Here is a 16,883-nt window from a genome sequence, read left to right on the forward strand (position 1 = left end):
GCAGTAGCAGGTTCCGAAAATAACTGTGTCTTTCAGAAATTTGAATATTATGGCTAAGACAAAAAAAAGATCTTAAGTATTATTTAACATAATGAAATTCCTCTGAATGATTCTACATTACTTCCCAGTAAGGTTCACAGGGGTGCCAAGAAATGAAGCCAAATAAAAACGTGTCAAGGGATTCACTAATGTTCTAAGTCTGGTTTTATTTAAGCCGTCTATTTTATTTTTTGTTTTTTTGAGACAGAGTCTCACTCCGTTACCCAGGCTGCAGTGCAGTGGTGCAATCTTGGCTCACTGCAACCTCGGCCTCCTGGGTTCAAGAGATTCTCATGCCTCAGCCTCCTGAGTAGCTGGGATTACAGGTGTGCACCACCACACCCAGGTAATTTTATTTGTATTTTTTTAGTAGAGACAGGGTTTTGCCATGTTGGTCAGGCTGGTTTCAAACTCCTGACTTCAGGTGATCCACCTGCCTCAGCCTCCCGAAGTGCTGGGATTACAGGAATGAGCCACCGTCCCCGGCCTAATCAGTCTATTTTCATTTTTCAAAGGCTTTGTTGTTAAATTAAAGGCACTTAATCTAGAAATCTAGCTGCAATTCCCTTCAGTGCCTCCCTCAGTTTATTTCAGGCCCTGAGCTTAGCCATTCATTTCTGCTTGATTCTGAACGAAAGTGCTCAGTAATTAAGAAGGGACCTCCAGCAGCATTTTTTGGTAATTATGGGATGCTTAAGAGGCATGACCCAGTACACAAAGGACCCAGCCCAAGTGCCTTTCTCTTGAGAAATGTGATCTCTTAGAGATAATCCCATGACCAGGCTGGGCGCGGTGGCTCACGCCTGTAATCCCAGCACTTTGGGAGGCCGAGGCGGGTGGATCACAAGGTCAGGAGATCGAGACTATCCTGGTTAACACGGTGAAACCCCGTCTCTACTAAAAATAGAAAAAATTAGCTGGGCGCAGTGGCGGGCGCCTGTAGTCCCAGCTACTAGGGAGGCTGAGGCAGGAGAATGGCGTGAACCCGGGAGGCGGAGCTTGCAGTGAGCCGAGATCGCGCCACTGCACTCTAACCTGGGCGAAAGAGCAAGACTCCGTCTCAAAAAAAAAAAAAAAAAAAAAAAAAAAAGAGATAATCCCATGACCTTTGGCCAGGGTTCAGCTCTATAGCAGGAAACTGCACTTTCTGTTTGAAAATGAATGAGCACAGCCCTCCCACATAGCTTTCAAAAACGTCATCTTGCTTTTTCTAAAAAAAAAAAACGTGTATCTTTCAAATACCAGTAATATTTAAAATGTTCATATGAACACATATTCATAATTACTAAAATGTGTTTAAAAATAGAGAGCTGCTCCCCTGAGCAGTGGTGGGAATGTGAGGGACGGCATTTGGGATGACAGCCTGGCTTCTGTCCCTCATCCCCAGGAAACTGTACTGTCTCAACTGATGATGACCAAACAGCGAGCAGTGATTTCTTTTTTCTTTTTGAGATGGAGTCTCGCTTTGTCACCCAGGCTGGAGTGCAGTGGCACGATCTCAGCTCACTGCAAGCTCTGCCTCCCAGGTTCACACCATTCTCCTGCCTCAGCGTCCCAAGTAGCTGGGACTACAGGCACCCGCCACCACGCCCGGCTAATTTTTTGTATTTTTAGTAGAGACGGGGTTTCACCATGTTAGCCAGGATGGTCTCGATCTCCTGACCTCGTGATCCGCCCGCCTCTGCCTCCCAAAGTGCTGGGATTACAGGCCTGAGCCACCGCGCCCGGCCAGTGATTTCAAAAAGGAAAGAGTGCAAAAGCTATGTATTTGTAGGAAATCTGCCTCATGGGAGAGATCATCCTTTCTCTCTTTTTTTTTGAGACCCGGTCTCACTCCTGTCACTCAGGCTAGAGTGCAGTGTCAGGATCTTGGCTCACTGTGGCCTCAACTTCCTGGGCTCAGGTAATCCTAGTGCCTTGCGCACCACCATACCCAGCTAGTTTTTTTTTTTTTTTTTTTTTTTTTTTTTTTTTTTTTTTTTTTTTTTCGTAGAGACAGGGTCTTACTATGCTGCCCAGGCTGGTCTCAAACTCGTGGGCTCAAATGATCTTCCTGCTTCAGCCTCTCAGAGTGCTGGGATTACGGGCGTGAGCCACCGTATGTGAGCCACCGTATGTGACTTTCTTTTTTCTTTATAGAAGCAGAAGCGAAAGTGTTCCACTTGGGTCCCAGTTTGAACTTGGTAAATAAATGTACCTCAGAACTAGAATTATCCATACAGTTATTCTTAAAGATAATTAGAAATGAAACAAAATGAGTGGCTTTTTACTCGGTTCACCAGGCAATGGGTAAAACTCCATTGTTTGCTGAGATACAAAAGTTTAGAAATCTACGTTCTCATCCAGGCAGTTTGATATTTGGATAAATTTGTCTAAATCAGGTAATGTATCTGTAAGCAACTCAGGGAAGAAATACCTTAAGAAGAAGCAGCTGGGCAGGATGGCTCACGCTTGTGATCCTAGCACTTGGGAGGCCAAGGCGGGTGGATCGCCAGAGCTCAGGAGTTTGAAACCAGCCTGGTCAACACGGTGAAACCCCGTTTCTACTAAAAATACAAAAAAATTAGCCAGGTGTGGTGGCGTGCGCCTGTAGCCCCAGCTACTCTGGAGGCTGAGGCAGGAGAATTGCCTGAACCTGGGAAGTGGAGGTTGCAGTGAGCCGAGACCGCACCATTGCACTCCAGCCTGGGTGACAAAGTGAGACCCTGTCTCCAAAAAAAAAAAAAAAAAAAAAAAAAAGCAGCAGCAAAAGATGGCTCTTGGAAGAAATTTGGAATCTTCAATTTCATCTAATATGGACACATTAATATTCCAAAATATTTCATATTGCACTAATTTGTTTAAATAACTGTATATTGCAGTTTGCAATTTAAAACTAACTGAGGTATGATATTTTACTTGATTATACATACACACTTTCCAAAATTCTTATGTAATCTCTAGTGGACTTTTAACTGGTCAAAACTTGTGTTCATGCGAACCTTTGCCTTTTTTTTTTTTTTTTTTTTTACATATTCATCTACACTTACAGATTTCCTCAGTAATATTTTGAGTTGTTGGTTATTTGCTTTCGGTTGCATTTTTTATTGTGCATGCAGAATGTCCACTGCTGCCCGTGACTTTAGGTTCATTACAGGTTTATTTGGGCAGCATTAGAAAAAAATACCATAAATCAAGAGATACTCTCCAGCATTTTAATAAGGCCAAAACAAAGTTGGTGATCTAAAGGTTTATTAATAGTATGGAGTTTCTACATGATGTTAGTGAAAAATGAGGTTTGTTTTCTATTAGGAAAATGGGCAACTCTCTTTGGCTGTGTATTTTTCATGTTAATCCTGACAGTTCACCAAAGAGCTAGTCATGAAGAATGTAGGCAGTTAATATCCCTCCAGGAATGGGCCGGGTGCTCACGCCTGTAATCCCAGCACTTTAGGAGGGGTGAGGCAGGAGGATGGCTTGAGCTCAGGAGTTCGAGACCAGCCTAGGCAACATAGGGAGCTCCCATCTCTACTAAAAATAAAAAACAAGGCCGGGCGCGGTGGCTCACGCCTGTAATCCCAGCACTTTGGGAGGCTGAGGCGGACGGATCATGAGGTCAGGAGATCGAGACCATTCTGGCTAACACAGTGAAATCCCATCTCTACTAAAAAATACAAAAAAATTAGCCGGGCGTGGTCGTGGGCGCCTGTAGTCCCAGCTACTCATGAGGCTGAGGCAGGAGAATGGAGTGAACCCGGGAGGTGGAGCTTGCAGTGAGCCGAGATCATGCCACTGCACTCCAGCCTGGGTGACAGAGTGAAGACTCTGTCTCAAAAATAAATAAATAAATAAATAATAAAAATAAAATTAAAAAAACCATTAGCCAGGCATGGTAGCTACTTGGGAGGTTGAGGTGGGAGGATTGTTTGAGTCCAGAAGATAGGGGCTGCCGTGAGCTATGATTGCACCACTGCACTCCAGCCTGGGTGAAAGAGCAAAATCCTAACCTCCCCCACCAAAAAAAATTCCTCCAAGAATCGTTCCTTCCTATTTTGTATATTATTTGGTTTTTTTTTTTTTTTTTGAGATGGAGTCTTGCTCTGTCGCCCTGGCTGGAGTGCAGTGGCATGATCTTGGCTCACTGCAACCTCCTCCTCCCAGGTTCAACCAATTCTCCTGCCTCAGCCTCCTGAGTAGTTGGGATTACAGGCACCTGCCACCGCGCCTAGCTAATTTTTGTATTTTTAGTAGAGACAGGGTTTCACCATCTTGGCCAGGTTGGTCTTGAACTCCTCACCTCGTGATCTGCCTGCCTCGGCCTCCCAAAGTGCTGGGATTACAGGCATGAGCCACCGCGCCCGGCCTCTTTGGTTTCTTTTACTCACCTACTTGAATACTTGGATAAACCATTCACCAGGTAAAATAAAAGGATTTTATTTTAATCTTTTTACATAAAATAATCTGAACTCTTGACAAGTTTCATAAAAGCTTTTTGGCATTAATCTACTTTTAGTGTATTGGTAAAACAAACAAAAACAAACATGGTTTTCCTTTACTTTGACAAAGAAATGTAATTTTTACCTTATTTGTATAGAATTCCAGAATTAATGTATTTTTAGTCTTTTTTTTTTTTTTTTAAACGGAGTCTGCGCTCTGTCGCCTAGGCTGGAGTGCAGTGGCATGATCTCGGCTCACTGCAAGCTCCACCTCCCAGGTTCACTCCATTCTCCTGCCTCAGCCTCATGAGTAGCTGGGACTACAGGCGCCCGCCACCACGCCCGGCTAATTATTTCGTATTTTTTAGTAGAGATGGGGTTTCACCATGTTAGCCAGGATGGTCTCGATCTCCTGAGCTCGTGATCTGCCCGCCTCGGCCTCCCAAAAGTGCTGGGATTACAGGCGTGAACCACTGCGCCCAGCCTTATTTTTAGGTCTTTAATACAATGTTTCTGCCTCTCATTTGTAACTACATGCATTATTCTTGAAAGCAAGTAAACTCACTGAATTGTTGTGTAATAGTCGTTTAATTATTGCCTGTACAAATGTGTATTAAGGTAAAATAAAATTAACAAAATATTTCTAGGGTACACTTGGATCCATACTAAGCGGCTTGTCAAGCTACCTACATCCTTAGTGGGTCTGGAGACTTGGTCATGAATATCCTTTGTCCTAACCGGAGTGACTCCATCTTGAATAAAGGCCAGATAAAGCCAAACCTGCTGGGTGACATTCCTGGGGGGTTGAGCACTTTTGGTCACAAGATATTTATGGTTGAGGGACCGAGTTAATGATGCTAACTAACTAAAGACCCAGAACTTATGTAAATGTCCTGATATTTCGAGAACAAAAAGCATTCTTAGTTTAAGAATAGGTTTTGCTTTAAAGATAATAGTACACTTGTAAATTCTCACTGAAATCAATAGTAACATAGCATACTTATGTTCTTAAGTAACATAAGAAACAATACTAATAGCCTGTCACAAGTTGACCATAAGCCTTTATAATAAAGTACACTATTCTCTCTCTCTCTCCCTTTTTTTTTTGTGGGGGGGACAGGGTCTTGCTCTGTCACCCAGGCTGGAGTGCAGTGGTGCAGTCTTGGCCACACTACAGCCTCAACCTCTGGGGCTCAAGGGCTCAAGCCATCCTCCTGTGTCCCTGCCAAAGTAGCTGGAACTATAGGCACGCACCACCACGCCTGGCTATTTTTTTGTATTTTTTGTAGAGGTAGGGTCCTGCTATGTTGCCCAGGCTGGTCTGGAATTTCTTGCCTCAAGGGATCCTCCCGCCTTGGCCTCTCGAAGTGCTGGTGTGAGCCACTGCGCCTGGCCAAGTACACTACTCTTAACAACCTATACACGCAAGCACTGTTTATAGTATGGCCTTCCCCCTCGTGCTTTCTGAAGACGCCCTACTGTGTGACAGAGTAGCTTTCAATAAACTATCTCTTCTCACTGTGGGGCATTCCTTCTCTTGTTTTCTGAGGACACCCTACTCTGTAATAGAGTAGTCTCTGATAAACTGTCTTAACTTAACTATACTCTGCGGCTCACCCTCAATTTTTTCCTGCGTGAGATCTAAGAACCTGCTCCTGGGATCTAGGATGAGACCCCCTTTCTGGTAACATTGCACCAGGATCGAATTCTCAGTGACTCTCATGCAGCCATGTCCAGGCTTCCACGGACACATACTGTTCGGTGGTGATTCCCACCCTTCCCTGTTATTGGTGATACTGTACTTTGTGTAAGTTTTTAGAGTTTACAGTGCAATTTCATTCACGTTCTCTTGGTTATCATTATGTTATCCTCAGTTAATCCTCCAAGCTGGTGGATTTATTCTGTCTTCTCCTCTCCTCTCCTTTTTTTTTTTGAGACGGAGTCTTGCTCTGTCGCCCAGGCTGGAGTGCAGTGGCAAGATCTCGGCTCACTGCAGGCTCTGCCTCCCAGGTTCACACCATGCTCCTGCCTCAGCCTCCCGAGTAGCTGGGACTACAGGTGCCTGCCACCACACCCGGCTAATTTTTTTGTATTTTTAGTAGAGACGGGGTTTCACTATGTTAGCCAGGATGGTGTCAATCTCCTGACCTCGTGATCTACCCGCCCCAGCCTCCCAAAGTGCTGGGATTACAGGCATGAGCCACTGCGCCTGGCTCCTCTTATTATTATTATTTTTTTAACACAGGATGAAACAGGTTCAGAGAGAGGCAGTGACTGGTCTGAAATCAGGAACCAAGCAAGTGGTCAAGCCATGCTTGGTGACTTCCAAGTGCATTCTTCATCTTCTTGTTTAATAAAGTCTTGTGGAAGATGGTATGTGAAACAGCGAGTCTCAACAGCAGAAAAGAACGCAATGTTAATTCATGAGTCATGGTTCTGATTAGACTTCCACTGCCAAGGTTAACGGGTTTTTTGTTTGTTTGTTTTTTTGAGGTGGAGTCTTGCCCTGTCGCTCAGGGCTGGATTGCAATGGCACAATCTCAGCTCACTGCAACCTCTGCCTCTAGGGTTCAAGCGATTCTCCTGCCTCAGCCTTCCAAGTAGCTGGGATTACAGGCATCCACCACCACACCCGGCTAGTTTTTTGTATCTTTAGTAGAGACAGGGTTTCACCATGTTGGCCAGGCTGGTCTTGAACTCCTGATCTCATGATCCGCCCTCTTTGGCCTCCCAAAGTGCTGGGATTACAGGCATGAGCCACCAAGCCCGGCCAAGGTTAACTGTTTTAAGAAACTTTGCCTTGATTACAGTAATAATATGCGTTTTGTTTAAAAAAAAAAATTAGCTGCAAGCCAAGATTTTACAATGACCCATGTACAGTAGAGACATCAACAAGTTGGTACATTTACAGACTTTTCTTCCCCTTTTTATTTTTTATTTTTTATTTATTTATTTATTTATTTATTTATTTATTTTGAGACGGAGTCTTGCTCTGTCGCCCAGGCTGGAGTGCAGTGGCACGATCTCGGCTCACTGCAAGCTCCGCCTCCTGGGTTCACGCCATTCTCCTGCCTCAGCCTCCTGAGTAGCTGGGACTACAGGCGCCCGCCACCCAGGAGCGGGCCTGGCTAATTTTTTGTATTTTTAGTAGAGACGGGGTTTCACCGTGGTCTCGATCTCCTGACCTCGTGATCCTCCCGCCTTGTCCTCCCAAAGTGCTGGGATTACAAGCGTGAGCCACCGCGCCCAGCTCTTCCCCTTTTTATTTTCAAACTCAGAGAAAAGTTTAAAGACTAGTCCAATGATCACCAGGAATCCTACCAACTAGATCCAGTAATTTCACAATGCTTTTGAAATATGTAAAGTGAGCACAAAATCTGTAATTAGCACACTCTATGGTGTAACAAAGCCCTTATTTTGCTGCACTGTCGGGGGCCGATGGGAGTGGAGTTAGGACATGGAGGGGCCTCACTGTGGGACTGGGAAACTTGTTTTGCTAGAATCACTGGAATCATGTGATAACAAATGCAGTCATGTGAGGGAGAAGTGAGCTAATCTCAGTGCCATAGGTTCAAAGGTCTTGTTTTGTTCAAACATAGGCAAGGTCCATGTTTTCGTCTCAGGTAAATACGGATAGAAGGGATTTTTGGACACACTTGAGAAAGTTAAAAGGAACCGAATGATTCCAGTCTTGTAGGAAGTGGGGAAGTGGGGAAGTGGGGAGTCACATGTGGGTGAGGAGCTTCGAGGGATGCTGGCTGTTCTAAAGACTTATCTTCCCCACACAACCACTTCCTCTGCCCCCTCCCAGGGCCCCTCTTACATCTCTCTTGTCAGAGGCTGCTGAACCTGTTTGGCCTCTCACACCTGGGGGAAGAACAGAGTGCGAGTACAGCCTCTTCTGGACCCTGGGGGCCTCAGTGAGTGTCCTCAGCTGGGCACTATCTCTGCTCTAATTCTTGTTCTATGTGGTCACCTTCCCAACCGTGAAAAGAGCTCAGTTGGTACTTAACTGTTAGGTTGAGCCTTGGAAAAGATTTCTGGGCCCTTGCAAAGGCCAATTATATAAGTCTTCGTCAATAAATTATGCTCGGCCAAGCACAGTGGCTCAGGCCTGTAATCCCAGCACTTTCGGAGGCCAAGGCAGGCAGATCACTTGAGGCCAGGAGTTCGAGACCAGTCTGGCCAACATGGCGAAACCCCATCTCTACTAAAAATACAAAAAATTAGCTGGCCATGGTGGTGTGTGCCTGTAATCCCAGCTACTCAGGAGGCTGAGAATTGCTTGAAGCCGGGAGGCAGAGGTTGCAGTGAGCTGAGATCACACCATTGCACTCCAGCCTGAGTGATAGAGTGAGACTCATTCTCAAAAATAAATAAATAAGTAAATAAATAAATGAAGTTCAATATTTGCTGAGTCCTGTTAGCCTGATTATTAGACATTCTTGTCTCTCCTTAGGGGGTGGCATAGTTCCTTGCTCCTGGCACCCTGTTTCTAGCCTTTTTTTTTTTTGGAGACAGAGTCTCGCTCTGTCGCCCAGGCTGGAGTGCAGTGGCATGATATTGGCTCACTGCAAGCTCCACCTCCCGGGTTCACGCCATTCTCCTGCCTCAGCCTCCCGAGTAGCTGGGACTACAGGCACCTGCCACCGTGTCTGGCTAATCTTTGTATTTTTAGTAGAGACGGGGTTTCACCGTGTTAGCCAGGATGGTCTTGATCTCCTGACCTCGTGATCCACCTGCCTCTGCCTCCCAAAGTGCTAGGATTACAGGCATGAGCCACCGCGCCCGGCCTCACCCATTTTTTTCTATTAAGGATTTCATAACTCTCTTATCAATTTGCCTGAACATTTTATATATTAAGGATATTAATTTATCATATCAGTGGCAATATTTTTTCTTGGTTTGCCCAATTAAAAGGACAACCAACTGATTGGTTGGAGTGCAGTGGTGTGATCTCGGCTCACTGCAACCTCTGCCTCCTGGGTTCCAGTGATTTATGACATAAGTGTGATTTTTCTTTTTTTTGAGATGGAGTCTTCCTCTGTCACCCAGACTGGACTGCAGTGGCACAATCTCGGCTCACTGCAGCCTCCACCTCCCGAGTTCAAGCGATTCTCCTGCCTCACCTTCCCAAGTAGCTGGGATTACAGGCACGTGCCACCACGCCCAGCTAATTTTTGTATTTTTAATAGAAACGGGTTTTCACCATGTTGGCCAAGCTGGTCTCAAACTCCTGACCTCAGGTGATCCGCCCACCTTGGCTTCCCAAAGTGCTGGGATTAAGGGCGTGAGCCACCGTGAGCAGCTGATTTTTTCTTTTTAACTTAGGAAGTTCTTCCCCATCCTACCAACAGATCATCACCAAAATGTTAACAATGAGATTATGAAGGAATTTTTTTTGTTATAATTTCTGTACTTTTCTCTCTCTCTTTTTTTTTTTTTTTTTTGTTGAGACAGGATCTTACTCTGTCACCAAGGCTGGAGTGCAAGGGCATGATCATGGCTTACTACAGCTTCAATCTCCCAGGCTCAAGTGATCCTCCTGCCTCAACCTCCAAATAACTGGGACTATAGGCACATGCCACCATGCCCAGCTAATTTTTTTTTTTTTTGAGATGGAGTTTCACTCTTGTTGCCCAGGATGGAGTGCAATGGCATGAACTTGTCTCACTGCAGTCTCCGCCTCCCAGCTTCAAGCAATTGTCCTGCCTCAGCCTCCTGAGTAGCTGGGACTACAGGTGTGCGGCACCACACCTGGCTAATTTTTTGTATTTTTAGTAGAGATGGGGTTCACCATGTTGGCTAGGCTGGTCTCAAACTCATGACCTCAGGTGATCCACCCACCTCCAGTGCTGGATACAGCATGCCATGCGCCTGCATGCTAGCTATTTTTTTTTTTTTTTTTTTTTTTGAGACAGAGTCTCGCTCTCACCAGGCTGGAGTGCATCGCTCACTGCACTCCGCCTCCCGGTCAGCCATCCCTCCTCAGCCTCCGAGTAGCTGGGACTACAGGGCCACAGCCGCTAATTTTTGTATTTTAATAGAGGGGTTCACTGGTCCGATCTGATCGGCCCAAATGCTGGTCGCTGGCCACGGCCCTAGCTAATTTTTGTATTTTTTTGTAGAGATGGGGTTTCGCTGTGCTGCTCAGGCTGGTCTCAAACTCCTGGCCTCAAGTGATCCTCCCACCTCAGACTCCCAAAGTGCTGGGATTACAGGCATGAGCCATGGTGCCTGCCTGTATTTCAGTCTTTTTTTTTTTTTTTTAAACAGTCTTTTATAACCAGATTTTTAAAAATAGCCACTGTTCACAAGAGCAGCGCGGCTCTCTGCTGGGTGTGTGTTACCTGCGTTCTGCTCCATGCTCTCCTTGATGCCATCTAGGAGCTCCTGTGCATCTTCCACATTCTCCTCCTCCTCCTCCTCCTCTTCGATTTCTTCTTCTCCTTCCCCTACATCCTTAGGGGCAACAATCGCCTCCTGCATACCACAGGGATATTCACATTGGATGATGTCCCGCATTCATTTGCTACTCACAAATCAGCTGGCAGGTGATCCTGGAAAAAGCTTGGGACCCAAATAGGACATGTACCCTATGACAGCTGTCATGCAAAATTTTGCAGGATGTGCATATCCACAAAGACACATGAGATCCTTGAGGTTTTTCTTTCAGCATATTTAAGAGAATAGTATATTTTTGTGCTAATGCCAGAACTGCTTGAGTCAACATTTTTCTAATGCGTTATTCTAAGGTATTGGGTTGTATCTTACTTGAAGGAACCACATGTTGTAGAAATCAAGACTTTTAATAATCATTTATGAAAGCTACCTCAGTATCTGCCATTTCCAATAAAATGATACAAAGCAGTTTATAAATAAAGTTTGATAATACCCCGAGAAACATACGACATGAATAAAACACCTAAAAGTGTTCCAGGCAACAGAGAGAACACAAGCTATACTTTGAACCACAGCTGGAAGCAGACTAAATTTCAAGGGCAACCCATGGAAGCTGCTTCTGTCTCAGAGGAAAGCCCTGTAGAGTGTCGTGTTTTCATAACTGGGGGCAACAAGAAAATCCAATTAAAATAACAAATCTCCTGTTTACTGACATATAAAATTAGTTGCTTGTTAATTATAAAACTAAAAAAAGCATTTCTAAAATGTTAAAATTCCCAATAAAGTAGTTAAAAGCCATTTCAGGCTGGGCATGGTGGCTCACACTTGTAATCCCAGCACTTTGGGAGGCCAAGGCAGGCAGATCACCTGAGCTCAGGAGTTCAAGACCAGCCTGGCCAACATGGTGAAACCCCGTATCTACTAAAAACACAAAAATTAGCCGGGCATGGTGGCACGTGCCTGTAATCCCAGCTACTTGGGAGGCTGAGGCAGGAGAACTGCTTGAACCCGGGAGGGGGAGGTTCCAGTGAGCTGAGATCGTGCCACTGCACTCCAGCTTGGGTGACAAAGTGAGACTCCATCTCCAAAAAAAAAAAGCCATTTTACAAGATGGCTCTGAAGGTAAAGAAGGAAGCTCCTTTCTTTCCCCAAGCCAAAGCCAAAGCAAAAGCTTTGAAGGCCAAGAAGGCAGTGCTGAAAGGTGTCCACGGCCACAGAGAAAAGAAGATCCACACGTCATCCACCTTCCAGTGTCCCAGGACACTGCGGCTCTGGGGACAGCCCAGACATCCTCCCAAGAGTGTCCTCAGGAGAAACCAGCATGACCACTCTGCCATCATCAACTAACTTCCCCCGACCCCTGAGTTGGCCACGAAGAGAGGAGACAAACACACACTCGTGTTCATTGCAGGTACCAAAGCCAGCAAGTGCCACATCCAACAGGCTGTGAAGAAGCTCTCTGATGCCAATGTGGCCAAAGTCAACACTCTGCTCAGGCCTGAAGGGGAAGAGAAGCCAGATGTTCCCCTGGCTACTGATTAGGATGCCTTGGATGTTGCCAACAAAATTGGGATCATCTAAACTGCATCCGGCTGGCTAATTAGAATAATATACATCTTTTTACCCTAAGAACAATATAGTAATTAATTAAAATGCCCAGGAAAATAGTTTAAAGTGCTACCAGTTTTGCTATGGCTTCAGAAATGACATCCTTCAGTTGGATGTGATGCAGTTTGTAGTACTTGGCCAATTCTTCAGCAATACTGGATTTTCCCACAGCAGGGGGACCGAGAATGCAGATCTTGATTGGCTGAAAGAGGATAGAGTAAGGAACATACAGTAAGCTCTGAATGATCTGTAGCTAGACAGAGTGGTTTTTTATTTCAGGAGAGTGCTTTTTTTTTTTTTTTTTTTTTGAGACAGAGTCTCACTCTGTTGCTCAGGCTGTAGTGCAGTGGCATGATCTCGCTTCCTGCAACCTCCACCTCCTAGGTTCAAGCGATTCTCTGCCTCAGCCTCCCGAGAAGCTGAGACCACATGTGTGCACCACCATGCCCGGCTAATTTTTGTATTTTTTGTAGAGACGAGTTTTCTCCATGTTGGCCAGGCTGGTCTTGAACTCCTGGTCTCAAGTGATCTACCCGCCTCAGCTTCCCAAACTGCTGGGATTACAGGGTGTGAGCCACCATGCCTGGCTGGGAGTGCCTTTTGAAAATAAAGTCTCTGGACCCTGCAGGCTAACTCTCACTCTTCTGTGGAGACTCCAGAGTCGCGCCTCTACCCCAACCGCCACCACCAGGGTGGCTGCCACATCATCCCGAAAGCATCTGCCCCCTGGTCAGACAGTTCATGTTCTGGTTCATGTCCATTCATTCAGCAGGTATTCAATAGGCACCAACTACATGGGCTGATCTGGGGCTGGTGGATGGGACCACATAAGAAGATGTGTCAGGAACAACTGAGATCACTAAAGAGTAAGTGCTCAGGAATTACCCGCTGCCAGTTTCACAAGACAGTGCACAGTACAGGGCATTATGCTACCTTTGGAACAGTAACAAAGCAAAGAATTTCTGGTTCAGTGTGCAAAGGGCCTAATTTACCGACTGAATACGATTTCTGTACTGAATTTGGTCTTTAATTATTTGTTTTGTTTTGTTTTGTATTGAGATAGGTGCTCCCTCTGTTGTCCAGGCTGGAGTGTAGTGGTGCAATCACACAGCTCACTGCAGCCTCGAACTCCTGGGCTCAAACTATCCTCCCAGCTCAGCCTCACAAGTATCTGGGCCTACAGATGCACACCACCACGTTCGTCTAATTTTTATACTTTCTGTAGAGATGAGATCTCACTGTGCGGCTCAGGCTGGTCCCAAACTCCTGCACTCAAGCAATCCTCCTGCCTCGGCCTCCCAAAGCGTCGGGATTACAGGTGTGAGCCACTGCACCTGGCTTGGTCTTTAATTATTATTATTATTGTTACTATTTTGAGACAGAGTTTCACTCTTGTTGCCCAAGCTGGAGTGCAATGGCGTCATCTCGGCTCACTGCAACCTCCGCCTCCTGGGTTCAAGCGATTCTCCTGCCTTAACCTCCTGAGTACCTGGGGATTACAGGCGCACGCCAACACACCCAGCTAATTTTTTTGTATTTTTTGTAGAAATGGGGTTTCACCATGTTAGCCAGGCTGGTCTCAAACTCCTGACCTCAGGTGATCCACCCACCTCGACCTTCCAAAGTGCTAGGATTACAGGCATGAGCCATCGCACCTGGCCAGTTATTTTTAACACAGTTAATTTATTCTAATGTTTAGGCCAGGCATCGTGGCTCATGCCTGTAATCCCAGCAGTTTAGGAGACTGAGGCAGGAGGATCCCTGGAGCCCAGGAGTTCGAGGTGAGCCTGAGCAATATAGTGAGTTCCTCCTCTCTACAAAAAACGAGGCCAGCTTCAGCAATATAGTGAGATCCCCATCTCTACAAAAAAAATTTTTTTTTTTAAATATTGGCTGGACATAGTCACATGTGCCTGTGGTCCCAGCTACTTGGTGGCCCAGGCTGAGGCAAGAGGAGTGCTTAAGCCCAGGAGGTCTAGGCTGCAGTGAGTCGCAGTCCTACCACTGCACTCCAACCTGGGCAACAGAGCAACACCCTGTCTCAATTTTTAAAAACATATTTAAAAAAAAAACACCATTTCTCCTGCTGATAAACTTGATTGAATGCTAAAGAAGCCCTATGGTGTTCATAATCAATGAGTAAATATTCATTTCTAACAGAGGTCAACATATCAGTTATAAATAACATATAGTTATTTATTTCAAAATGGTCCAAATAGTTGTGAAACTGAGGGCCCGTATTTTGCAAGGTAAATTTTAGAATTGAGCTCATGAAAAGGATTCCCATTGGTAGAGTGTCTGTATGCTTACAGATTATATAATTTCATCCACTGAATTGGTTATTATCATTACTACCATTTGACAGTTGAGGAAACCAAGACGGTGAAGGAAGTAGGCAGCACACAGGATGGTTCTGGCGAGGAGTGCTGTCCCATTGGATAGGGAGGATGGATGGTTCTGGCGAGTGTGGTCCCATCGGATATGGACGATGGATGGTTCTGGTGAGGAGTGCGGCCCCGTCGGATAGGGATGATGGCAGGCAGTGGAAGGAGGCAGGTGTGAGGGAAAGCAGTTCCGGAGCTGAGTCCTGATGAGCAGGGCTGGGCCCCCGGAGAGGTGCAGTGCATTCATCAAGGCCTGAGAACCGGCAGTTAACTGAGCAAGTTCAGCTGTCTCATTTGTCCACGGACCAACGGTGGGTCCTTTCTCCTGGCATGGGCTCACTTTATTCAGGCGTAAAACCAGGATGCCAATCCACTCATTTATTTACAGTGAGAAGTATGACCTGCTACCGAATCAAATACTCCAAGTCCACATATTTGGTACATTTACTCCCTTCAAGCAGACAGACACTGGGAGCCACGTCTTACAGGGCTGCTTGATGAGCTTTGATCAGAACAAGGGGAGTACGATGAACTGACTGGAAGCAATGGGTCAAGGTGGCTTGATGCGTCTGTCTCTGAAGCAGCAATGACTTTTCCTTGCTAAAGGAACTGCAATCACACAAGTGCATGGCTTGAGACTCCATCTTTTGGGGATGTCACTGGGTGACACCTGTGGGTCTACACTGGCCTCGGCAGTGTTTCCTGTGGCTAACTGCCCCTAGGGACAGACATACCCTATTTAGTTTTTAGATATACTATTCCTTCTACCATGTTCTTGTCCAGTCTTGCTCATCAGGAACCATATGGTCTCTTCAAAGTGTCTTGTCATATTTCTACTCTGTGTGTTGTTGTTACAGTTGACCTAGAGAGGACAGTAGTCTAACCTCTGAGGTTGGGTTGGTGTATATCTCAGGATAACCTCCCGGTACAGCCACCATGAGGATCTTAGATGCTTAAAGAGATCATTATTTCTTTTGCTAAGTGGTACATGTTTTGCTTATTCTTAAGTAGACATTTTTTTTTTTTCCCAAGAGAACACGGTTCTAAGGATATGATGGTGACACTATGCTTGCTATGTGGAGCGTTCCCTCCAACAGTGATAATTATGATTATGATGACACCTGTTACTCACATACGCCATTTTACAGTTTTCAAAACACTTTCTCATGTATGACCTACTTTTGTCTTTAGAATGTTTCCCTGGGATAAATCCAAAGCTCTACGCAGGTGCTTAATCTGATTTCAGAGAGGCAGGTGTTGCGGCCCTGCGGTTAGATGTGGACATTCTAGTTAAGTCTGCGTCCTACCTAGTTTGAATCTCTGACTAGCTGCGTGACCTTGAAAAAGTTGCTACCTACTCAGGAGGATGAGGCAGGAGGATCACTTGAACCCGGGAGGCAGAGGTTGCAGTGAGCCGAGATTGTGCCACTGCCCTCCAGCCTGGGCTATGGAGCAAGACTGTCTCAAAAAAAAAAAAGAAAGAAAGAAAGAAAGAAAAAGAAAAAGTTGCTGCAGCCAGGTGCGGTGGCTCAAGCCTGTAATCCCAGCACTTTGGGAGGCCAACGCAGGCAGATCGCTTGAGGCCAGGAGTTTGAAACCAGCCTGGTCCACATGGTGAAACCCCGTCTCTACGAAAATTACAAAAATTAGCCAGGTGTGGTGATGCACACCTGTAATCTCAGGTACTACTCAGGAGGCTGAGGCATGAGAATCACTTGAACCCAGGAGGCAAAGGTTGCTGTGAGCTGAGATCACACTGCTGCACTCCAGCCTGGGCAACAGAGTGAGACTCTGTCGCAATAAAAAAAAAAAAAAAGGTTGCTACGTCTCTTTGAGCCTTTGTTTCCTCATCTATACTACGGAGATAAGAATATCTACCTTTCACCATAAAAAATGATAAGTGTGTGAGTTAAAACAGATGTTAATTAGCTCGATTTAGCCATTCCACAATGTCTACATATTTCAAAACATTATGTTGTACAGGATACATGTATATAATCTATTTGTCCATTTCAGTTAATTAATTTTTAAAAAA

The 16,883-nt window shown here is 45.4% G+C and overlaps 1 protein-coding gene across 5 annotated transcripts in view; it reads right to left on the bottom strand.

Moving 5' to 3' along the window:
• Window positions 1-16,883, bottom strand: part of AK7 (adenylate kinase 7) — a 97,689-nt gene that overhangs the window by 20,190 nt on the left and 60,616 nt on the right. For all 5 annotated transcript variants that reach the window (XM_030802884.1, XM_030802885.1, XM_030802883.1 and 2 more), the window contains 2 exons: window positions 12,538-12,666; window positions 10,805-10,937 (listed from right to left, as the gene is read on the bottom strand). In XM_030802884.1, the coding sequence (XP_030658744.1) occupies window positions 10,805-10,937; window positions 12,538-12,666 (262 nt within the window). The remainder of the gene's footprint in view (window positions 1-10,804; window positions 10,938-12,537; window positions 12,667-16,883) is intronic.

The sequence above is a fragment of the Nomascus leucogenys genome, chromosome 22a (assembly GCF_006542625.1).
Source record: "Nomascus leucogenys isolate Asia chromosome 22a, Asia_NLE_v1, whole genome shotgun sequence".
Lineage (NCBI taxonomy): Eukaryota > Metazoa > Chordata > Mammalia > Primates > Hylobatidae > Nomascus > Nomascus leucogenys.